The following is a 25,864-nucleotide window of genomic DNA, read 5'->3' as shown; positions in this document are numbered from 1 at the left end:
TGCTTTCAGGAGGCTGTGTGTGTGTGTGTGTGTGTGTGTGTGTGTGTGTGTGTGTGTGTGTGTGTGTGTGTGTGTGTGTGTGTGTGTGTGTGTGTGTGTGTGTATGCGCTCGCTCGCAAGCCTGTATGGACACGTGCATGCATGTGGCGAATAGACATATTCTTCCAGCTTTAAAAAGGGGAACCTCTGTTATTTATGTAACCCAAGTAATCCAACTACCCAGCAAACGGATCCCATTTAACAGTCATCGTCCCTAATATGATCCAGTAGGAGCAGAGATGTAGGAGGGCCAGCGTCCTCCTCATGTTGTGGATCTGCAGCCCAGAACACGAGTCAACTAGGAGCAGTTGTCTGCTGGGGCCCTTCCCGTCTGGCCCTTCCCGTAAGCTGCTGTAGTAGAGCCAGTCATGAATTAGCAGAGAGGAGCAGCAAACCAGCATGGCCCACAGGGTTCAGCCTAGACACTCTAGCCTGAACTCACTCACTACCATTACAGCCAAATGAAAACCAGTAAAAAGTACAATGGTGATGATGATTGACACACGAAGGGATGTTGTTGTCTTGTTAGTCCTGTTTCTGATTGGGTTCTAATGAAAAACAAATGGGTGTAAAAAACAGATGACAGGAGGCAACGACTGCAGACTCGTCAGTTTTTCCATCTGCTATGGCTGCGCGGCGTGACGGGTTCTGGCGGCCGCGCATCGCTGAACCGGTAAAACGTTCAAGCCTGCTGTAACGGGTCAATAAAGACTAATGAAATACAAAAGAAATCAAACACACGTAAACGACTGTATTGCCGTCTTTACCACCAGGGATATGGCTGGTAGCCGCCTAATAGAATGTGTGTGGATTCGTCTGTAGGCTACATGACAGTGATACTGTCAGGAATATGAAATTAAAAGGTATGAGTAAATGTATGAGAATATATACAGTACACACAACTTATTAAACGTTGCCTACACAGGTGTGTATTTGCATAACGAAAAATTGCATATGAGTTCTTCTACCTCCCCTGTTTTTATGGACTCCCTGTCATGGTTTTTCCAGATCTGCAGTGTTGTGGCCCAACTTCCCAGAAGGCCTCCCTGGAGAAGGAGAGGGAGTGCTGCATCTGGATTTGTGTGCTTGTTGTCTCAGTTTCCAGGCAGCTCATCTGGACTGCTACAATCTGTCATGGATAATGGGTCTGTGTGCAAGAGCGTGTGTGTGTGTGTGTGTGTGTGTGTGTATTCAGATTCAGGCGGCTCACCTATTTGTGAGCTGGTTCTCTTTGTCGTCATTCTGGTTGAGGCGTTTGTGCCGGAAGCGTTTGCTGGCCAGGGTTGCCTCCATGTCCTCTATCTCTCTCCTCCTCAGCTCTCTGATGGCTGAACGGATCAGCCGCCGCTCATCCAGGTCCATCGTCCCATCCAGCTACACACACACAGAGGGGAAGAGTAGGAGTGTCAGCAATGGAGAGCAAGCACATAGGGACACACACATCTAAGAGACAGACTCAGCACCAGGATAAAGTTACTAAGGGGGCAGTTGAAATCAGTGCGGGGGCACAATTTTGGGGGCAGTTCTTGCATTGGAATTATATTGAATTCTGCTTATATCACGCCGTGTCCTCTGCCCTGTAAAGTCAAACCACTGTGGCAGGCAGGGCAGTCGAAGCCCCTCTGGAACAGCCTCTTCAAGTTCATCCCAGTCTCTCCATGGGAAACAGGCCCTACCCTCTTCTCTTCTCCCCAGCCTGCTTTGCATGGTAGCCCTCTGGCCCTCTGTAATTAACCCACTCTCAAGCTCGCTAAGACATGTGCGTTTACATGAGGCCAGAGTTTTGGCGCCCCTGCCCCGCCGAGCACACACGGCAGAATCCCCAGCAACATTTTATCCCTGATCTCTGATCAGTCGTAGACCACAAAGTTACATGGAATTCTACTTTAATGAGTCAAAAGGAGGTTCATGGAGCATGAGCAGAAGGAAGTGTCAGTAGTATATGTCTGTGAGAGCCAGGCAGCATTGTGCTGTTGCTGCAGGTGGGTCCTTTTTTAGCTTCCAGAGTGTGGTGGGGAGTCATGGGGTCAGCGGGGCTTACATGAGCTTTTATAATTTGGCGACAAGTGATTTAACTTCAATAAAGCACAGAGTGAGGACCACAGCTTCCCAGCTGCTGCTGAGCTAATGGGCTGTAGGAGGGAGGCTGGGCCAGGCTGACTGTAAACTTACTGGGCTGTAGGAGGGAGGCTGGGCCAGGCTGACTGTAAACTTACTGGGCTGTAGGAGGGAGGCTGGGCCAATCTGACTGTAAACCTACTGGGCTGTAGGAGGGAGGCTGGGCCAGGCTGACTGTAAACTTACTGGGCTGTAGGAGGGAGGCTGGGCCAATCTGACTGTAAACCTACTGGGCTGTAGGAGGGAGGCTGGGCCAGCCTCCCCCCATAGTCCGAGTTAATCTAAGATAACTCAAGAAATCTGTCATACATTATTTACATTTTTGCCATGGAGATCTTTGTCGCGCAATTTTACATCTAAATAAGATGTTTAGTGCAGTATTTCCCAAGTGAAGAATGTGCATGAAAACAATTAGTCTCTTGTTAAATGACAAAACACGTCATTAAAGAATCCCTACTTTTGAACAATCACCGACGAAGGGGTGGAGACTTCGGCTATCAACTTCGACTTGCCTCGAGAAAAATGTTTGTGTGCCCATCCTCAAGTTGCTCCATCTGTTAGAGGTATTAATTCTACAGAGACAGGAAGTGTACATGTGTGCATGTGTCTGTATGTGTGCAGGCACACACAGAAGCCATGAAAGCCAACTGCTTTAATTAAGCAGGTTGGCATTTATTTTATTTCACCTTTATTTAACCAGGTAGGCAAGTTGAGAACTCTCATTTACAATTGCAACCTGGCCAAGATAAAGCAAAGCAGTTCGACACATACAACAACACAGAGTTACACATGGAGTAAAACAAACATACAGTCAATAATACAGTAGAAAAATAAGTCTATATACAATGTGAGCAAGTGAGGTGAGATAAGGGAGGTGAAGGCAAAAAAAAGGCCATGGTGGCGAAGTAGCAAGTAAAACACTGGAATGGTTGATTTGCAGTGGAAGAATGTGCAAAGTAGAGATAGAAATACTGGGGTGCAAAGCAGCAAAAATAAATAAATAAATAAATACAGTAGGGAAAGAGGTAGTTGTTTGGGCTAAATTATAGATGGGTTATGTACAGGTGCAGTAATCTGTGAGCTGCTCTGACAGCTGGTGCTTAAAGCTAGTAAAGGGAGATAAGTGTTTCCAGTTTCAGAGATTTTTGTAGTTCGTTCCAGTCATTGAACTGGAAGGAGAGTCGGCCAAAGGAAGAATTGGTTTTGGGGGTGACCAGAGAGATATACCTGCTGGAGCGCGTGCTACAGGTGGGTGCTGCTATGTTGACCAGCGAGCTGAGATAAGGGGGGACTTTACCTAGCAGGGTCTTGTAGATGACCTGGAGCCAGTGGGTTTGGCGTCGCAGTGGTGGGTAGTATATGGGGCTTTGGTGACAAAACGGATGGCACTGTGATAGACTGCACCCAATTTATTGAGTAGGGTATTGGAGGCTATTTTGTAAATGACATCGCCAAAGTCGAGGATTGGTAGGATGGTCAGTTTTACAAGGGTATGTTTGGCAGCATGAGTGAAGGATGCTTTGTTGCGGAATAGGAAGCCAATTCTAGATTTCTAGATTTATTGGGATGACTCATGTACTGGAGGCAGCTCTGCAGGGTAGTCACTAGCAGGCACAGCCACAAAGTCATAAAATCTGATTTTAAACCTAACCTTAACCACACTGTTAACCTTATACCTAACCCTAACCTTAAATTAAGACCAAAAAGCACATTTTTGTATTCATGAATTCTTAGGATATATTGTCAATTTTGACTTTGCAGCTGGCCCATGTAGTGGAAATTGCTCCGCTTTGTCTCCAGAACACGATTCATCCCAATCAACCTGCCTGCATTAATGTGAGTGATAGCAGCACAAAGTGAGGGAGGGATTAGGGAGAGAAAAGGGAGGAGAGGGAGCAGTTCTCTGTCAGGTATGACAGGTAGCAGAGCTCTACTCCAGCACTGACTGTAGAAACCTGTCAACAAATGCACGAGGGATGAACAGCTCCATTTCCTCTGGCAGACAGACTGCACTGGGAGACTTAACACTTTCCTGGACCAGCCCACATGGCCCAGCCACGTCATAATGGTGTAATAACTTACAACCGGAGATCAAACAGACCACCCATGAACAGCCCTGTAATCGTAAAGGAGGAACCAGAGGAGGTACAGTACTCTTCATGGGGAGGGACGGGACGGGATGGGACGGGACGGGGGGGGGGACGGGACGGGGGACGGGGGGGGGGGGGTCGCTGGATTCGAGGCCTCTCTGCGGTTTGGTAGAATATAGAGCCAATATAGGCTCGCATGTAATTTGGAGAAATTTGGGGTGTTGAGCTGGCCGAGGAGAAAATGTGTAAGAGGAGTAGAGACAGAGAGGTTAAGAGAAGAGAAAGGATATAAATGACGGGGAGGGAAGGAGAGGTGGGAGGCTAAATACATTAGTAGTTAATGGTGGGATAGGATGACAGAGGGAGAGAGAGGAATGAAGCAGAAAGAGAGAGTCGGTCATGCCTAAAAATGGGCAGACAAGAGTAGGGTGGGAAAGGTTCAGTCATTCCTCACATTCCTGCTGACTCAGGAGGAGAGAGAAATCAGCTACAGACAGGCACTGGGACAGACAGGCAGACCGACAGGCAGACCGACAGACAGGCAGGCAGGCAGACCTACACAGATGACACATGGGCTGGAAGCATGGCCAGAGTAGGAGAGGGTCGAGGGTGCAGAAGGAAGAGGAGTAAATGAAAAACACACTCTCACTTCCACTCTGTTTCTCTCTCACACACTTACACCACAGACAGCTCTCCCTTTCTGCACAATTGAGCTTATTGCTGCATGAATGCCTTAATTTGATTACATGTCCCAATATGCTGCCAAGTTGTTAACCAGGATTTTGTGATCTATTTCTAGTGATTAGAGATGTATTTATACATGTTTCAGATAACAGAGAAAGCGCCTGGAGCCTGAGAGAAAAATGAGAGACAAAAGGTGAGAGGTAGTCTAGCTAGAGCATGAATCAAGCACACCAAGTCCTCCACCACACGCTGCCTGTGTGGGAGGGAGGTCATCAAATACTTCCAAATTACATAAATTTCTGTTGATGATCAGTTTAAAAAAACAAGTCCAATATGAAGAATGCCATGAAAAAACTTTATTAATCCGATGAACAGAGAATGCGATGGACTGCAGATTGACAGTGGTCTGGCTGGCATTACCAGCTGCCCAGATGAATTACCCCAATCCTGCCCAACACAAACAGACAGACAGGGATTAAGATCACAGGGTGATGGTACAAGATGAAACATAACCCACAACTTGTGATCATCAGGACTTTGACCTTTCCCCCATGCCCACAGCACTTTACCAACTAACAGCATCAGGTGGGTTCCAAACAGCCTCCAACTGGCCAGTAAATTGAAAAAGCTTAACCTAACGTCAACGCTGATTGGTCCAGACATGTGGGGGCGAGGATATTACTGTCTGTTGGCAGCAGGCCAGTGACTGGGCCGGTACAGGAAGGTTGAGTAATGATAAAGCAAATAAAACACACCTTTCACTTGGGCGTCTGCCAAGAAAAACACAAAATAATTTTTGCTAAACCAGACACGGAAACACACACAGAGTTCTTTGACTTTTGACCCCTAGAGGTCAACCCATATACAGGGAACCCACTGTACTGGAATATGGCAGGAGAGAAGGGAGATTCAAAGAAGGAAAGTATTGAACAGGTCCACAGTTCAGAACGTGCTCCAACGTGCATTTATCAAACTGAACCACTGTTGCTCCCGGATTACCAACCGTCACTTTGGTCAAACCAAACAATATTGATGGAGAAGGCAGGGTTTCCTGAGCCAAGGCCCTATGCTCAGAGGACTGAATGTTCTGTAGCCAGTACTGAGCTCTCTGCTGGACCAAGAGCACTCCGCTCTACCGGATTGTTCTGTCCTGAGCACCGTGACACTGGTGGGAAGGAAGGAAGCCAAAATGCTATGTCACAGTTCACGACATCTGGAGGAAATGTGCATGAGTCAAGTACAAGAGATTAGCAATGGGTCACACACAGTAGAAAGCTACAGTAAACATCATTAGAACGTGAGCATGCTGAGTCACAACAGAGAGAGACATGTTATGACACAACCAGTCTCTCAGGAAACTAAACTCTGGCCTTGATGGAGTCTCCTGATTCAGGTGGTTAGGGGTAGGGTTGGGGCACGAAGAGTGATGCGTTAGGAAACAGGACGGAGGGGGGGGGGGGGGGGGGGGGGGGGGGTTCCCGCAGACAGGAGAGAAGAGGGTGAGGAAGATGGGCAGGAAGCCAATCATGTGATAGCCAGTGGATTCTACCATACAGCCTCGAAGTCAAGTTATTGAAGTAGCAAACAAATGACATTTCAACACTTTTCATTTCCTCCATCAAAAAAGTTATGAGCAAAGCTGGAAACCCTGTTTGAATGGCCCACAGGAACCCTGTCAAATTTCTCTGTAAATATACTGTGGTAAACACGAGGATAAAAAAAAACAGACAATCCTACTTTTTCATAAGAAACCTCGTTAAGGCACGCAGCCCTCTATGAGTCAACTTCCTGTAGATTAACAGCACACCAAATAAATAAATCTCCATGGAATTAAAACTCCCAAATTGTCCATAAAGGCATTCAGCTGTAGCTCAATCAATAACAGTCAAATAGAGGGTGATTATGGTGCACCAGAGCCCGCTCATAATGCCCACCAGCTGGGGAAAGGCTCCTGAGGATGCCCAGCACCCAGCCCATGCCAGTCTCTGCCTGCCTGTGGTGAAACACTACAGTAGGGAAAACAAACCAGAGCGTCTACATACCACCACAACGTGTAAGACATAGTCAGGACTGAATGTTCTGTAGTGTTCTACACTTATGTTCAGTGCAGTCTGTGTCTTAACCAAAAGACATATAGCCCTGCTCTGGTCCCTCTCCCTGTAGGCTGACGGCCAGGCAAACAAACCGACAAAGACACAGTGTCTCACTGCTGTGAGTCAGGGCAGAGGAGGACCAGCCACCAGCCTCTCCATGGTACTGAGTGACTCACAATCACACGGCCTGAGCAACGTCATGCTGCTGCTCCACTCCAGTCTCTAGCTACATCACAGCCTACGTCTGGCAGGAATCCCCCTCTCCTCCTCCCACAACGGTCTCAGAGTACAACAGACCCTCAGGCTGTGTCGTTAACCTTTTGACTGACAGCGGGTGTTTGTAAATGAAAAAGTATTTCTCATTTACAGTTCAACTGTTTTTACCTAGATCATTTGACAGGTATATCAAAATGAGTGTTTAGGGTGGGAACCCTGACGGGCAGCCAGCAAGAGCTCAAGTGAATACGGCTGAAAAAAACATTAAAAACAAATGATGAAAAATGTGTGCGGGTGTTTGTGTGTATGGTGAAGGGGGTGTAATAATTTCCAGCACGGGGGTTAGAGTGCAGCCAAAGCAGCAGATCGGATCATTGCTTTAGAATCCAGTGTTAGCCCAGAAACAGTTTGTCCTTATAAGGTCACAGGACACTCGAAGCGAGTCAGAGCCTGAGCAGATTACCAGCTGCCACTGAGGAAGCCAGCCTGGCACAAGCCAAGAGATAGACAGAAACAAACAAACAAACAAAGAGGAGAGAGTGATCGAGACAACAGAGATAAACAACATATATAACTGGAGGGCCTTGGTGTCCTGCTCTCCAACATCATGTTATTACCTTGGCATCCCTCCACTAGCCATCGACGGTCATAAAAGAGAACAAAGTCCATCATAAAAGACAGGTAAAACCTTATGAACCATTCCCTGGTGCCACTAGGAAACAACGCAAGTCCTACATACAGTACCACACCCAAAACAAAGGCCTCTATTATGTACCGAAGAATCCAGGGTCAGATTGCACCTCACTATACTGTGCAGCCATTGTCTGGAGAGGGGGAAGACAGAGCAAGAAAGAGAGATGAGATATGAAAGAGGGAGGGAAAACGGATCCTCTTCATGCAGGCCTGTGTTGTCAGGGAAGTTCCACGCAAGCGGGAAATTATCCCACCTCAGAGTTAATTGGCAGGACAGTCAGAGGACCAGGCCAGGAGGAACAGTGTCCCTCTTTCCACTCTGGTGAGCATGAATAAAGATATGGTAGATATAGGAGGAATGTGTGTGTGTGTGTGTGTGTGTGTGTGTCAGAGGAGAGGACAGGATATGAAGGAAAGCCCTACGGGAGAGTAATGACGCACTGAGAGAGGATTGGAGACCTCATGCTATTGTGTGATCTGTAATCGGGCCTGATCATGCTGGGTGTGTTAGAGTCCAAAGTACAGTCACACGTTCTGGTAGTGTTGCATGTGCAGGTAGTCAATCATTAGCGAGGCACATGGACATGAGTGTTGACGTGAGGTCAGTGGCCCCAGCTGCACTGTAGGTTCAGTCCTACAGCGAGGCCATTGTCAAGGGTCCAATGCAACCCTTTCAATAGAAAGTCTACACCCCCTTGAACTGTTTCTTGTGTTACAAAGTGGCATTGAAATAGATTACATTGTCATTTATCTACACAAAACACTGCATAATGTCAAAGTGAAAAGGAAAAAAAAGAAAAAAGAATCCAAAATAATTACCTAAAATATAGTTGTTGCATTAGTATTCACCTCCTTTGTTTAGGCAAACCCTAAATTAAAGTATAATTTGGCTTAACAAATCACATAAGTCATATGGACTCACTCAGTGTGAAATAACAGGGATTGTCCCCCATACATGTACATACAACATCTGTAAGGACGCTTAGTCAAGTATTGAACTTCAAGCACAGACCAGGGAGCTTTTCGAAAGCCTCAAAGAAGAGCAGTGATTGGTAGATGGGTAACAATAACAAATCAGACATTGAATACATTTTTAAGCATGGTCAAGTTAATAATGATGCTGTGGATGATGTATTAAACCACCCAGACACATGATGCAGTAGTCTGTTTGAACTGAGCTACAGGACAGAAAGGTATCCGCTTAGGGAAAACTGAGGATGGATCAACAACATTGTAGTGACTCCACTATAATGACAGAGTGAAAAGAAGACTACAAATATACAGAATAACATTTTTCCAAAACATGCAAGCAACAAGGCGCTAAAGTAATACTGCAAATAAAACATGGCAAAGGAATACACTTTTTGGCCTAAATGCAAAGCCTTATGTTTGGGGCAAATCCAACACATCACTGAGTAACTGTCTCCTTATTTTCAAGCATGGTAGTGGCTGCATCATGGTATGGGTATGCTTGACATCGGCAAAGTTTTTCGGGATGAAAGAAATGGATGGAGCTAAGCACAGGCAAAATCCTATAGGAAAACCTGCTTAAGTGTGCTTTACACCAGTCACTGGGAGAGGAATTCTCCATTCAGCAGGACAATAACCTACAACACAAAGCCAAATCTACACTGGAGTTGCTTACCAAGAAGACAGTGAATGTTCCTAATTAGCCGAGTTACAGTTTTGACTTAAATCTGCTTAAACATATAGCATATGGCAAGATATGAAAATTGCTGTTCAGCCATGATCCCCAACACCTTGACAGAGCTTGTAGAATTTTGAAAAGAAAATAGGCAAATATTGCACAATACAGGTGTGGTAATCTCTCATGAGACTTACACAAGAAGACTCTGCTGTAAATGCTGCCAAATGTGTTTATTACGTTTTGACTCAGGGAGTTATATATATACACAAAAGTATGTGGACACCTCTTCAAATGAGTGGATTTGGCTATTTCAGCCACACCCGTTGCTGACAGGTGTATAAAATCGAGCACACAGTAATGCAATCTCCATAGACAAACATTGGCAGTAGAATGGACTTACAGAAGAGCTCAGTGACTTGCAACATGGCACCATCATAAGATGCCACCTTTTCAACAAGTCAGTTCATCAAATTTCTGCCCTGCTAGAGCTGCCCCGGTCAACTGTAAGTGCTGTTATTGTGAAGGGAAAATGTCTAGTAGCAACAACAGCTCAGTCGCAAAGTGGTAGACCACACAAGCTCACAGAATGGGACTGAAGTGCTGAAGTTTGTAGCACGTAGCAAGTCTGTCCTCGGTTGCAACACTCACTATCGAGTTGCAAACTGCCTCAGGAAGCAACGTCTGCACAAGAACTGTTCGTCTGGAGCTTCATGAAATGGGTTTCCATGGACGAGCAGCCGCACACAAGCCTAAGATCAACATGTGCAATGCCACGCGTCGACTGGAGGGCTGTAAAGCTTGCCACCATTGGACTCTGGAGCAGTGGAAATGCGATCTCTGGAGTGATGAAACACGCTTCACTATCTGGCAGTCCGACGGACGAATACCTGCCCCAATGCATAGTGCCAACTGTAAAGTTTGGTGGAGGAGGAATAATGGTCTGGGTCTGTTTTTCATGGGTCGGACTAGGCCCCTTAGTTCCAGTGAAGGGAAATCTTGACGATACAGCGTACAATGACATTCTAGACGATTCTGTGCTTCCAAATTTGTGGCAACAGTTTGGGGAAGGCCTTTCCTGTTTCAGCATGACAATGCCCACATGCACAAAGCGAGGTCCATACAGAAATGGTTTGTCAAGATCGTTGTGGAAAAACTTAACTGGCATGCACAGAGCCCTGACCTCAACCCCATCGAACACCTTTGGGATTAATTGGAATGCCGACTGCTAGCCATGCCTATGTGCCCGCAGCAATGTTCCAAAACCTCATGGAAAGCCTTCCCAAAAGAGTGGAAGCTGTTATAGCAGCAAAGGAGAGACCAACTGCACATGAATGCCCATGATTTTGGAATGAGATGTTCGACAAGCATTTGTCCACACACTTTGTCATGTAGTGTATATTAGTTTATTGTTTAAATGAATATTCTAATTATAGAATTTGTCTTCCACTTTGACATGAGTATTCTGTGTAGATAGTTGACCAAAAAAAAGACAATTAAATCCATTTTAATACCACTTTGTAACACAATAAAATGTGAAGAAATCCAAGGGGGGTATAGACTTTCTAAATACTGTATGTCCAATGAAAACATGGTTCACGTGATCTGGACCAACTCTCTAAAAAGGATGGCTCCTTTCACCAGCCTCCTCTGGTGTACAGGCAAACTAAGAGAGTTCAAGGATACATGGTTCTATTCCATGCCATATCCTCATCCCTACAACGCTCAGACATTTTCACATTCACTGTCCTCTCCCTCAGTCTTCTGCACCTCCCTCCTTGATTTCAACCATCTTTGTTTTTAACATAAAATCTTGATATCTCATGTTCATTTTCCTCCCTCAAATATCAAACTAGCATTCATTGTCCAGTCCAATGTCCGCTATATATCCTTATCCAATCCAAGTAAAGACATTTCAGACCTGCCTAGTTTGTCTTCGATATCTATTCATCTTCACCGGCGTCAATCTTCTGCCTCCCACTCAAAATCACCATGTTCTCGGTTTCCATTTGCTTTGTTGATATCGTTTTCTTCTGACCATTATCTCCATACCTGATCTTAAACGTATTGTGCAGCACATGAGATGGGAGTTCACGACGACGTGATCTTAAACGTATTGCCAAGTTCACAACTACACGCAGCTTAGAGCAACGTATTAATGTTGTCATCATGGCTTTACATTAGAGGAGTGAACAGGCCCAAAAGAAAGGGAGAGGACCCCTCATCTTTGTAAAGAACGTCATTGTACACCATGTCACATTAGCTTTCTAAGCTATGGTTCTTAACTCTTGCTGCCGTTGTACACTCTAAAGTCCCAGAGCACGGCAACTTGGACCAACTGGAGCATGATGGGTTGCTCTGCATGAATGACTTGTTTGTCGTAATCACGGAGGCAACAGAGGGAAGCACCATGGGATGGAACACAGTGATTGTAGCACACTGGAAGGTTCTAGAACTGGAACATGGTGATCAGCTGGATCCATAAACCCTGTGAGTCCAGCCTCCTCCTCTCCTCCACCGCAACATGGATAGGAGCAGAGAGTGGCAGGCAGACAGAAAAAAAAACACAATCTACAAATCAGCTGTGTTTATTTAGGGAGCGCCACCATTTTAAACACTGTAACAAGGAAAGGAAAATATCAACATCCGCTCGAGGACATCTTTGGTGGATCTCAGGAAATGCCTCTATCCTGAGGGATTCCAGACAGGAAGGCTAAAACCACAGTTATGTGCTTTCCCTCTCTCCCTGTCTGTAAATAACTAGCCTGTCTGTCCGTTTTGTTTTTAGTTTTGACGATGGTTTCTTTTGCAAAAGTTTTTTCATGTTAATAAGTTATGCTTGACATTGGTTATGGCAAGTGAGGGTAGAGACCATGACATCACTATGTGTGTGGTGTGTCACAAGGGGTCTGCAAATCCCCATCTTACACCTGGAGATGATCTTTACAGGCCTGTCTGATATACAGCTCCTGGTGGAAGAGAGGAGAGCTGCTAAGGAGCTATAGCCAAAGATGATCCTAGAAGTGATGAAAAGAGACAAGATATTGTAATAGAGGACAGGGGACAGTTCTGCATCCATCATCATTTCCCCCCACAAATGCAATAAGTTTCCAGGCTGGCTGGGCATGGAGTGTCAGGGCTGTCATGGCCAGGCTGAAGGGAGAGGGCAGCTGGGGGACCAGCAGTCACTGACAACGGCTGGCTGAGGGTTGTCACACAGGACTCTAAATATCTGTTGAATGTCCCCACTGGGATCACAACACCTGCTCCATGAATCTGACACAAGTATTAGCCAGAGGAAGCAGAAGACAGACATTCTTTCCAAACTCAACACCCCCAAAGCATGAAGTCAGACTGGGAACACTGGGCCAAACCAGGTCCCTATCCATCCGTCTAGGAGAAGAAAATCCCTTATCCAGAGCTTTCCGTTTGACTGGGTGTTGCTGCAGACAAGCAGGGAGCAGCCCCCAAAGCCATGCCTGCTGCTTCACTTTATAGAGCCAGTACAGACCAGGGCTGAGCCCTGACAGTGGAATATCTCTAAGATCTAGTGCTAACTAACCTATCAATTAGGATTTAAGAGCTTGTCTGACACCCCTCTCTCAAGAGGGATTATACATATGTTTTATTATTACATGCCGTTATGCATTGGCCACTTACAGATGTGGTTCAGGTTAAGAGTCTTGCAGAAGAGACCAGCTGTGTAGAGGTCTCTCTTGCTTTTCAACCTGCAGCTTTCTAGATGTCCTCCCTTTAGTCTGTCAACACTGCACCGAACTGCAGCAAGCATAGTCAGACTGGGAGGCACACATACACACAGATATCCAGAGCACCGAGAGACAGGTAGTGAAAGGGACCAAAGCCTCAATTTATCGCTCAAGCCTGGTCTTTTCCTCTAACCTCTCCAGGAACTGCAGGACAAATGGGTAACAGAACTTATTCTGTTGCCAATATACAAAGAACTTCATGTACACTTATGGTTTTCAAGGAGTCACGATTTACAAATAGAATATATTTGACTGAATATCATGGTATTTTGTTTCAATTAATACATAATAGTCTACAGCACATAGTATATTTAATAAATGAAACTAAACATCCATACTATATTTACTCAAAGCGTTTGTTCTTGTATAAAAAACATTGTGCAAAACAATGGACTAAAAATAACCCTTACTATAAATATAGCCCATCTCAAAGTTCATTGCATTTTTTCTCACCACTTCTGAGCCAAAAATACTATTTTAAGCACTTGTCAGAGACAGAAATGTCCCATCTTAACGAATAAATATGCTCTGCCTTATCTCGCTGGCTCTGGTTCCAGTGTGTTCTAACGTTATAGTCAGAGCGTATGTACGACACCACCACCACACTGCTGTCAGTCAATGACGTGATACACTGTTGTCAGTTAAGTAGTGGGACAAAGCATTGTGGCTGTCACACACAAGTCCAATGACAACACAGTCATTGGGCATTGTCTGATGTAAGACAGTGGTCACTAGGTAGAGAATACATTTGTTCTACTTGAGAATGGGAATAATAATAGAGGCGCTGTGTCCAACATAAAGTGACTAGTAACGCCTGAGAATGACAACAGGTCCAGTGGAGAATCACGTCTGCCGTCTGAACTCTGCTCACATCATTTACAGCTTTGCTCACTCTGGGTGAGGAAAACACCAGCCATAAAACGTTCTAAACAGCCAGAGGTCAAAGGTAATTTCAGCTACTAATCAGCAGTTTACTGGGTTGGTGTAAACTAAGACTCGATGGTTTCTGCTCGGACACTACCTGGAATCCTATCCGCGCACACGTGCGTGTCAGCCTGGAGCTGTGAGAGTATCTGTAAGGCATGCAGCAGCTTGAATCCGGAGCCTACTTGGAAAACACGTGAGTATTAACTACACCATCTTCCCTCAGCCTCTTACAGCCCCTCAGAAGGGAAACCAGGGCAGGGCTGGTTTTCTTGATGCCTCAAAGGTTGGCTTCAGTCAAAAATGAATTTCTATCCTTCCAATGCCAGTGTGCTGTAACCAAAATCTTGGCCTCTGGATGTAACAGACTTACTGCGAATAACAAACATGAAAACAGAATACCCACTTTTATCTAAAACATATATAAATAAAGACTGACTTTATAATTCTGTGTAATTCTTCCAATTTTCTCTGATGATGGAGCTGGCATTTCCCGAGCAGGCCTCTTGGGACCTGAGGACATGGGACTGGTGTGTGAGTCTCCAAAACAAACCCATTCCTTCTCTCCACTCTTTACCTCCCAAGCCCCTGTCAACACAGAGAAAGGCCCAGAGAGCCATAAACCTCCAGCCCAGGGGTCCCATATATCGCCGGACCTGAACCACACAGTGTAATTACTCTATTTTTAACATGTGAATCTCTCGCTGGAGAGAAATGGTGGGTCACAGAGCCTGCAAGCCCAGTCACAAATCACCATGCAGGACATCCTACACAGCTGATCAGCCCACATGGCGCCTGGGGCAGAGAGACCTCATATCAATCATGTCTATCAGAGGGGTGGGGTTAAATGAGGAAGACACATTTCAGATGAATGCATTCAGTTGTACAACTGACTAGGTATCCTCCTTCCCTTTATCCAGTGACAAAACACAATACAGATTAATACGCTTTTCACGCCACTGAGCAAAACAGAACCGAGCTGCACTGGACTGGCCTGGTTAGGCGTCTCCCATAGTTGCTGGATTTATGCTGGCAAGAACAATGTGAAAAGAAAATCTAATAGCCCTGTATTGTAAATCTGGCACTAGAGACACAGAAAGTGCCATCTTAACACCAACATCAGTTCAAAGGGAAAGTTGAGCTCAATGCCCAAGCTTGTACACTATCTTCAGCTAATTATCCGAACTTCAGAGATAAGATATAAAAGGTTTGTTAACTAATGGTCAGATGATCACCTGCACACAGGCTAGAGCACAGAAGGAAGGAGGGAGAGAGTAACCGCTGCAGGGTCAAAGCATCGCAGAGAGGGTGGGAAGGCTGCTTGACGCCAGGGATCTGTCAGACTGTCAATCTCATGTGAGTGAGCAGGTGCGCCCTGCCTCCTGTGCTGGTGTGACAAAGCAGCCCCTGGCAAGAGGGAGGGGATCACAGCACTGATAGTACCCTTGTCTAAAACATCTGTGGGCTGGCCCATCCTACACGTCTGTCACATTGGCTCACAGCTTAGAGCATAATGACTAATAATCATCATACACAGCTAGCTAGTAACCAGCTTAACTGAAAAACTGGGTTACTGTTTATTTAATATCATGGATTATTATATTCCCAGCCGCGTGGAAAGGTTCAAATGAAAAGTTGTCATCAGAAACATCTTTGTTTGATACGATCAAACTCAACTTCAAATTGCAGCTTATGCAAATTAACATAGAAATGGGTGTTATAGATCTATCATTCTCTTTGGGTGGCAGGTAGCTCAGTGGTTAGAGTGTTGGTCCAGTAACCGAAAGGTTTCTGGATCGAATCCACGAGCTGACAAGGTAAAACTCTGTCGTTCTGCCCCTGAACAAGGAGGTTAACCCACCGTTCCCTGGTAGGCCATCATTGTAAATAAGAATTTGATCTTAACTGACTTGCCTAGTTAAATAAAGGTTACATTTAAAAAAGCAAGTCTAAGAAGCAGTTGATCTGTTTTATATCCACTATGTCTATGCTTCCCTTTCTTAAGTTTAGTTTTTGTGTTTGTACACCAGCTTCAAACAGCTCAAATTGCAATATTTTGGATCATGGAAAATATTTTTCACAGTGGTTTAAAATGGTACAATGATTCTCTACACTATATTTGCTTGTTTTGGTCACAGAAAACTGAAATTAATGTGAACTATTCACATTTTTGCAACTAGGAAATGGCGGAGCAATTTTTGCATAGTGCATCTTTAAGTTTATCAAGGTCCTGACTTTAGCATTAGCTATGCTGCTACAGAGCTTTTTGGTGCCGGGGTGTGCACATCACTCGAAAGTGACACTTGCTTGTAATCAAAAAATGCCTCTATGGGGACTATTGGCGGAAAAGAAAACATGTCTGTTTCCCAATTTTTTTAAACAGCTTCCTTTTTTCTTTCCTTTGGGGCAGCTAATTATGAAAGATATAGCAATAACAAGTTTAGCGTTTCCCCCCTATTGCTTTCATAAATATTTCAGATCAGCACAAACACTCAGGTCACAAATGAAAAATCGCAAGGAAACCATGTTCATTTATGAGTATTAGGGGACATGTTTTCAAAGGAATCTTGACCCTAGCAATTGTCACTGCTCTGTGACCATGGCCTTATTTTCTGCATTTCACACTAGACAGATGTAGTTAAGCTCTCGGAACCAGCCTCCAGTAGTTTGGTGTCAAAAAGCCAGAGAGGACACCAACTGATTGTGTGTGTGTTCAAGGAGCTGAGTCCAACTGAAAAGTTTATTCCTGGTTGCTGTGGAGGGGAACAAATGAGCACTATACCAGCAGGCAGGCAGCTGGCAGTGAACTGAATGCAAGAGTATTCATGAGATAAGTACCGTTAGTGTGTGTGTGTGTGTGTGTGTGTGTGTGAGGTTATTCCAAATGTGTTTTTGTATCAACCACACCCCGCACTCCACAGTGCCTGTTGTAAATATAGGCCAATCACAGTTCTACCGTTAAATTCTTGTCAATGGATTTTTTTACCATCTTCCTGAGTAGCAACATGTTACAAATCCTATGTTCACAAACTGCTACCCTGCTGCTGGAGTCTTTTTAAAAACAGACCTTTGGATGCTGTGGGCCATCTTTCATTGGGAAAGAAAATAATTCAGCTGAAGAAAAAAAAACAAAAAAAAACATTTGGCGCCATTCATCCTTCTCTTCAGCAGCAGGGCCAAATCAGATCAGACCTCCATATCAACAACTCAACTGGAGCAATAAGCCCCAGACAGCCTTTTGTTTCCTTTGGAGATGATTCTTCCATGGAACAAAGTGACACTTAAAACATCAAGCGTCTTTGTAGAGCTCAGGGGGGTCTGGGAGCTCTGCGACCCTTGTTTGTGGTCACAACCAAGATGGGGGGAGGGGGGGCAGGCACCAGTGAAGGCCTAGCTCAGCCCCATACATACTGCACTGGGGTCTATTATGTGCATTATGTTCCAGCATTATCATGCTGGAACATAAGGTGATGACAGTGGATGAATGGCAAGACAATGGGCCTCAGGATCTCATCACAGTATCTCTGTGCATTCAAATTGCCATCGATAAAATGCAATTGTGTTTGTTGTCTGTAGCTTATGCCTTCCCATTCCATAACCCCAAAGCCACCACACTCTGTTCACAACGTTGACATCGGAAAACTGCTCGCCCACACGACGCCATACACGCTGTCTGCCATCTGTCCGGTACAGTTGTAACCAGGATTCATCCATGAAGAGCACACTTCAGCATGCCAGTGGCCATCGGAGGTTAGCATTTGCCCACTGAAGTTGGTTACGACACAGAACTGCAGTCAGGTCAAGACCCTGGTGAGTACGACGAGCACGCAGATGAGCTTCCCTTAGACGGTTTATGACAGTTTGTCCCAAATTCTTCTGTTGTGCAAGCCCACAGTTTTATCAACTGTCCAGGTGGCTGGTCTCAGATGTTCCAGCAGGTGAAGAAGCCGGATGTGGAGGTCCTGGGCTGGCGTGGTTACACGTGGGGCCGGGTTGAACGTACTGCCAAATGTTCTAAAACAATGTTGGAGACAGCTTATGGTTGATAAATTAACATTACATTATATGGCAAAAGCTCTGGTGCACATTCCTGAAGTCAGCATGCCAATTCCACACTCCCTCAAAACTTGAGACATCTGTGAGATTGTGCTGTGTGACAAAACTGCACATTTTAGTGGCCTTTTATTGTCCCCAGCACAAGGTGCACCTGCGTAATGATCATTCTGTTTAATCAGCTTGTTGATATGCCACACCTGTCAGGTGGATGGGTTATCTTGGCAAAGGAGAAATTCTCACTAACAAACTTGTGCACATTTGAGAGAAATTCACTTTTTGTGCGTATGGAACATTTGTGGGATATTTTATTTCAGCTCATGAAACATGGGACCAGCACTTTACCTGTTGCGTTTAAATGTTTGTTCAGTCGATATTGTATATTCCTTAGGGTATATTTTCCTTCACTGTCAGTCTACTTTTGTTCTACTGGCTCATGGGTTTACATTTGTATAGAAAGGTTCCTCCAATTCCTCCTCTGCTGTGGTTTGATCAACATTTTGTAAACCTCCAATCTTCTTCCCATCCTGGAAAATACATACACCTTTCATTTGGGAAATATAATCAGTCAAGAACAAAGGCGCGGGAAGTGTGAAGAGGAAAAACGATTAAAGCTACAGATGTGCATATTCCCGTGCCTAACTATTCCATATATAGTCCATACTGAATTCAGATCATTTTCAAGCTGAGGACATTAAAGAAAGTCATGAGAGGGAATATTACGTTAGTACTGTTTACACTCTGTCAGATTCCTGCCTGTGGTAAAAGTTTGCCCTCTCGAGATTTACTTGGATAAAGTAACACTGTCCCTGCCCAGGCAATACCTCCCATCTGATATTTCTGAAGGGGATTCATGAGTCATGGTATTCAGGAAAATATCAAATAAGCCTCAGCAGGTCAACAAATCATCACACCCCTATCCGCCTCTGCACAAACAGCTTGCATTCCTCTACCAAAATGAGCAATTTTAACAGTGCAAATCATAACGTTATTTTAAGATGGCCTTTTTGCTTTTTCGTGTAGACAGACTGTGTTTGTATCGGAACACCAATTCTTGGGAAAGTGGCCTATAATGATAACAACCCTGAGCATTATTTCTTGCCACAAAAGGAGAACTTGAGTCCCATCTGATAGCTGGCCAGCTAATCAAACTGACCTCAGCTAGCCCAGATGTTAAGTGTTTTACCAGCACAGCAGCATAGAACAGCACTAGACAAGGCAGGGATTCTCTCTTTATCAGCAGTATCAGATGTCACTGGGGGATTATTACCTGTGACTTAAATAGTGATATGACTGATGTAATATTGTGTTCCTCAAATACATGCTGGAAATAGAGCAGTTATACCTTCCTCATTCCAAGGTGTAATGGTCCTCAACAACCCTTGAGTGTGGAAGTGTAGAAGTGTGTACAGTAGTTGGTTTTATGGTTGTATGTGTGTGGGAGATACAGAGAGTAAGAGTGTCTGATAAGGCCCAGGTGCCTAATACATCTCCAATGATCACACACAGACAGGTGTTATGAGGCATAAGACACTAATGTTACGGCAGTTTTCTTAAAGGCCCAATGCAGCGATTTTTATATCAATATCACATATTTTCTGGGAAACAATGAAGTACTTTACTGCAACAGATTTCCATTAAAAAGAAATTGGCAAAAATGGCTTTTTAGCAAAACACTTTTTCAAGCAAGACATTTGCAAGGAATGTCGGGGTGGTTTGAGTGGGGAGGGGAAAGCTGAAAACTATTGGGAGAGAGGTTTGGAACTCTTTCTTATTGGTCTATTAACCAATTTATCGCATGGTGATGTCACCATGAAAAGCCGGAACTCTCCCCCATGCAAACCTGCTGATACAATCTGTGTAGATTGTATTTTTAACCAGCAATTATCAGCAAATAACACACTTTGACAGTTGGTGTCATCAGCTGTTGTACAATATCATATGAAACACAGGAAAACTGAATGCTGACTGCTCTGGGCCTTTAAGTAAACACCATTAAGCCCCGTCTCTGGGTGTCCTGTCCATCAGCATTTCTGTCTGGAAGCTTTTATGACTAAGCCTGTTGAGCAACATTGTCTGTCATGTCACCTCCACCGCAACTGGGATTTTTAAAAAGGTACTGTCTGTTAGTGTTCAGCAAGGCAATACCAATCTGGCTAAAATACTTCTAAATGGGTGTCTAGACTCTAGAACCAGTAGATCAAACTGCTACAAATACATGCATCCTAAGGGGTCAAGGGGTGCATTGAGGAATGTGTGTGCTCAACATCGATTTGTGGTGGTAAATCAGGGGTGTCAAGCTAATTTCACAGAGGGCCGAGTGTCTGCGGGTTAAACAACCCGGGGAGGGGAGTTCCTTACTAATTAATAACCTTAATTCAATCAATCAAGTACAAGGGTGGAGCGAAAACCTGCAAACGCTCGCCCGTCCGTGGAATGAGTTTGACATGCGAGGTAAATAGACAGCTACAAAAAAATATGACAATTCTTGGTAAATAGTATGGTCTGCAGCTTATCATGAGGTATTCTAACTTAGGCGAGCAAAAACTCAAGACTTCCTTAACATTAGATTGCGCACCAGCTGTTAACAAAGAGATACACCCCTCCCAGAGGCTTCTGTACGGTCTAGAAAAGGCATGAAAAAAAACAGGGATGTATATTATCCATGTCCTTGTTCAGCCACAACTCAGAAAAACAGAATATTACAGTTCTTCAGGACCTGTTGACAGGATAGTCTCAAGCAGAGCTCGTCCAGTTAGTCCTCTAATGATTGTACGTTCGCCAATAGAACAGTGGGTAGAGGCAGTTTATTTGCTCGCCAACATAGTCACATCAGGATGCCGGCTCATTTGCATCTCTTGCGCCGTTGTTTCCTCTTTAGAGTCTTGGGTATTAGGGCCTGGTCCGGAATAAGCACAACGTCCAGAGCTGACGACTCGTAGAAATTGTCATCCAAATCGAGGTTAGTGATCACTGTTCTGATGTCCAGAAGCTGTTTTTGGTCATAGGAAATGATGGCGGAGACATTATGTCCAAAAAAAAGTAAGGCTCAGCGTAAATTCTTATTTTTTTAAATAGAATAAAACGGCTGCTATCCACAGCAGCGCCATCTTATACTAGCTAGCCTGCAACTTAACTTCCTGGAGTAGCTAAAACTGCGCATGTTATGTTTCAATTGTCACGTGCACAGTGAAATGTCTTTCTTGCTTGCTATTTCTCAACACTGTAATTTATAGTACTATAAAAAATTAAATAAGTAAAGAAGAACAGAAACACAAGAAATATAAATAAGAACCTGAGAATGTAAGCTAGCTATATACAGGGACAATGCCAATACCATATTTACAATGTGCCGGGATACTGGAGTGGTAGGGTTAAATATGTATGGTCAGAGCAAAAAACAGAGGGTCAATGCAGACCATGAGTGTAGCCATTTTGTTAGCTTTTTAGCAGTCTTGTGGCTTGGGGATAGAAAGCTGTTCAGGAGCCTCTTGGTATCAGGCGGCTCCGGTACCGCTTGCGGAGCAGAGAGAACAGTCTATGGGATTGGGTGGCTGGAGTCAATGAGATGCCATATAAACCGACTTCTTGGTTTCAATGCGCTATTGAGTCTTCACATAGCAATAATTAGTGTCACGTGATTGATGGCATTGTCCATTCATATATACTAGGGGTATTCAACTCTTACCCTACGAGGTCCAGATCCTACTGGTTTTCTATTCTACCTGTTAATTAAATTGCACCCACCTGGTGTCCCAAGTCTAAATCAGTCCCTGATTAGAGTGGAACTGGCTTCGAGGTCCAGGGTTGAGTTCGAGGGATAAAGTTGAAGTCAGCAGTTTACATACACTTAGGTTGGAGTCATTAAAACTCATTTTTCAACCCCTCGACAAATTTCTTGTGAACAAACTATAGTTTTGGCAAGACGGTTAGGACATCTACTTTGTGCATGACACAAGTAACTTTTCCAACAATTGTTTACAGACAGATTATTTCACTGTATCACAACTCCAATGGGTCAGAAGTTTATGTACCACTAAGTTGACTGTGCATTTAAACAGCTGGAAAATTCCAGAAAATTATGTCATGGCTTTAGAAGTTGCGGTTAGGCTAATTGCCATCATTGTAGTCAATTGGAGAGGTACCTGTGGATGTATTTCAAGGCCTACCTTCCTACTCAGTGCCTCTTTGCTTGACATCATGGGAAAATCAAAAGAAATCAGCCAAGACCTCAGGAAAAACAATTGTAGACCTCCACAAGTCTGGTTCATCCTTAGGAGCAATTTCCAAACGCCTGAAGGTACCACGTTCATCTGTATAAACAATAGTACCCAAGTATAAACACCATGGGACCACGCAGCCATCATACCGCTCAGGAAGGAGACACGTTCTGTCTTCTAGAGATAAACGTAATTTGGTGCGAAAAGTGCAAATCAATCCCAGAACAACAGCAAAGGACCTTGTGAAAATGCTGGAGGAAACAGGTACAAAAGTATCTATATCCACAGTAAAACGAGTCCTATATCGACATAACCTGAAAGGCCGCTCAGCAAGGAAGAAGCCACTGCTCCAAAACTGTCATAAAAAAGCCAGACTACAGTTTGCAACTGCAGATGGGGACACAGACCTTACTTTTTGGAGAAATGTCCTCTTGTCTGATGAAACAAAAATAGAACTGTTTGGCCATAATGACCATTGTTATGTTTGGAGGAAACAGGGGGAGGCTTGCAAGCCGAAGAATACCATCCCAACCGTGAAGCACAGGGGTGGCAGCATCATGTGGGGGTGCTTTGCTGCAGGAGGGACTGGTGCCCTTCACAAAATAGATGGCGTCATGAGGAAGTAAAATGATGTGGATATATTGAAGCAACATCAAGACATCAGTTAGGAAGTTAAAGCTTGGTCTCAAATGGGTCTTCCAAATGGACAATGAACAAGCATACTTCCAAAGTTGTGGCAAAATGGCTTAAGGACAACAAAGTCAAGGTATTGGAGTGGCCATCACAAAGCCCTGACCTCAATCCTATAAAAAGAATTGTGGGCAGAACTGAAAAAGCGTGTGCAAGCAAGGAGGCCTACAAACCTGACTCAGTTACACCAGCTCTGTCAGGAGGAATGGGACAAAATTCACCCAACTTATTGTGGGAAGCTTGTGGAAGGCTACCCGAAACATTTGACCCAAGTTAAACAATTTAAAGGCAATGCTACCAAATACTAACTGAGTGTATGTAAACCTCTGACCCACTGGGAATGTGATGAAAGAAATAAAAGCTGAAACAAATCATTCTCTCTACTATTATTCTGACATTTCACATTATTAAAATAAAGTGGTGATCCTAACTGACCTAAGACAGGGAATTTTCACTAGGATTAAATGTCAGGAATTGTGAAACTGAGTTTAAATGTATTTGGCTAAGGTGTATGTAAAATTCAAACTTCAACTGTATATAGTCATTGGTGCACACTCCATAGGTAAAGCAGTACAGTCCAATATGAATGTTCAATACATATAATAGGCTGACTGGTTAGCATGGTGTCAAAGTCCTGCAATAAGAGCTACGACGCTAATACTTGTGTACTCTTCAGAGTTGTTCTGTGGGTGTCACCGAGTAAGCTGAAACCTATGGAGTGTGAGTCAATGAAACGGAGTAAGGCTGTACAGTGCATAGACGGTGCCTTCAGCAAGTATTCATACCCCTTGACTTATTCCACATTTTGTTGTGTTACAGCGTGAATTCAAAATGGATTAAATATAATTTATCACCCAACTACACACAATACTCCATAACGAAAGTGAAAACTTGTTTTTAGACATTTTTGTAAATGTATTGCAAATTAAATATACAAATCTCATTTACGTAAGTATTCACACCCCTGAGGCAATACATGTTAGACTCACCTTTAGTAGTGATTACAGGTGTAAGTCTTTCTGGCTAAGTCTGTACGAGCTTTGCACACCTGGATTGTACAATATTTGCACATTATTCTTTTAAAAATGATTCACGCTCTGTCGAGTTGGATGTTGATCATTGCTAGGCAGCCATTTTCAAGTATTGCTGTTGATTGTCAAGACGATTTAAGTCAAAACTGGAACTAGGCCACTCAGAAACTCCAGCCTTGTGTTTTAGGTTCTTCTCCTGCTACTCTGTTTTAAAGTCACCATTGGCTACATGGTGAAATCCCTGAGTGGTTTCCTTACTCTGGGAAGGACGCATGTATCTTTGTAGTGACTGGGTGTATTGTTAACTTCCCCTTGCTCAGTGATATTCAAAATCTTTTTTCTCTCTTTTTTTTACCAATAGGTGCCCTTCTTTGCGAGGCAATGTAAAACCTCCCTTTTCTTTGTGGATTAATCTGTGTTTAAAATGCACTCCTTGACTGAGGGACCTTACAATTTACTGTATTTGTGTGGTACATAGATGAGGTAGTTATTCAAAAATCATGTTAAAACACCATTATTGCACACAGTGAGTCCATGCAACTTGTGACTTAACTAATAAAAATGTTTTCATAAATGCACTTTCATAGTATGGGGGTAGTGTGTGTAGGCCAGTGGCACAAAATCTAAATGTAATCCATTTTAAATTCAGCCTGTAACAACAAAATGTGGAAAAAGTAAACGAGTGTGAATGCTTTCTGACACTGGAATTATTCCCCCAATACAATTATGCAGTCTAATACATCCACAGTGTGATTTCAAAGTTCTGTTTATTGTAAAATGAATTGGATTCCATTTTAAATTATGTAACATTCCAATTCATAATTCTAGTCCAAATACGGCATGATTACACTATTTGTAACAGTTTGCATCACTTAATGCGTGACTTTTATTTTGAAGGCAAATCGCAGATTCCACTATTGTGGCTAATCATTGTGGCTCCCTTTTCATAGGTACTGGGGGAGAACCTGAGATTCCATGCCCAATTATACTCAGGTGTGTAAAAAAGAAAACGTTCATATTAGCCTCTAGTAACGTGTTATTATATGAGCCGAGGTAGACACAAGATAAATAAAGCCGTTTGTATTTCACACCATACTCACCAGATTCCGAAGCGACGGTTCATCCAAAGTTGAATATCTGTCAGCAGACATTTTCAGTCTTTAGGCTACAATGACAGGTGAAAGGTAAAAAGCTCAAACTCAACGACGAACAAAAAGCAGGCTTTTGTTTTGGAAACGTCCTTCAAACAAATAACTGACCTATCAATGTAATAACGTAGACCAGTAGCATAGAAATGCTGATAACAGTTATATCCCAAAAGAAGATCCAAGTCCGAATTGATGCTCCACCTGCTCGAATCGGAGTTTCTTCAAAGCAACTTTACAAATAATTTATGAGAGTCTGATCACAATGAAAATCCCTGCCTCAAAATAACTTTTGGATTATGTCAATAAAAAACGATTGGAGTGATTTAGAGATGGAAAACATATTTAAAAACCTCAACTCTATCTGGCTTCCTTCACTTTTCTCTCACTCCTAACATTTTTATAATAAGCGAACCAGAGTTTGAGGAGTTTGAATACGGAATCCCACTAGATTTG

The 25,864-nt window shown here is 43.8% G+C and overlaps 1 protein-coding gene across 5 annotated transcripts in view; it reads right to left on the bottom strand.

The window, feature by feature from the left end:
• Positions 1-25,864, bottom strand: part of LOC129853617 (smoothelin-like) — an 89,236-nt gene extending 63,372 nt beyond the window's left edge. For 2 of the 5 annotated variants that reach the window (XM_055919831.1, XM_055919830.1), the window contains exons 1-2: positions 25,364-25,864; positions 1,250-1,413 (exon numbers count right to left, since the gene is read on the bottom strand). In XM_055919831.1, the coding sequence (XP_055775806.1) occupies positions 1,250-1,413; positions 25,364-25,414 (215 nt within the window). In that variant the 5' untranslated portion in view covers positions 25,415-25,864. Of the gene's footprint in view, positions 1-1,249; positions 1,414-24,221; positions 24,548-25,363 lie in introns of those variants that run through there. The other 3 variants (XM_055919829.1, XM_055919834.1, XM_055919832.1) reach the window with 3 other exon arrangements.

The sequence above is a fragment of the Salvelinus fontinalis genome, chromosome 4, assembly GCF_029448725.1.
Source record: "Salvelinus fontinalis isolate EN_2023a chromosome 4, ASM2944872v1, whole genome shotgun sequence".
NCBI lineage: Eukaryota > Metazoa > Chordata > Actinopteri > Salmoniformes > Salmonidae > Salvelinus > Salvelinus fontinalis.
The sequence above is the reverse complement of the archived record's forward strand: the minus strand, read 5'-3'. Positions and strand labels throughout refer to the sequence as shown.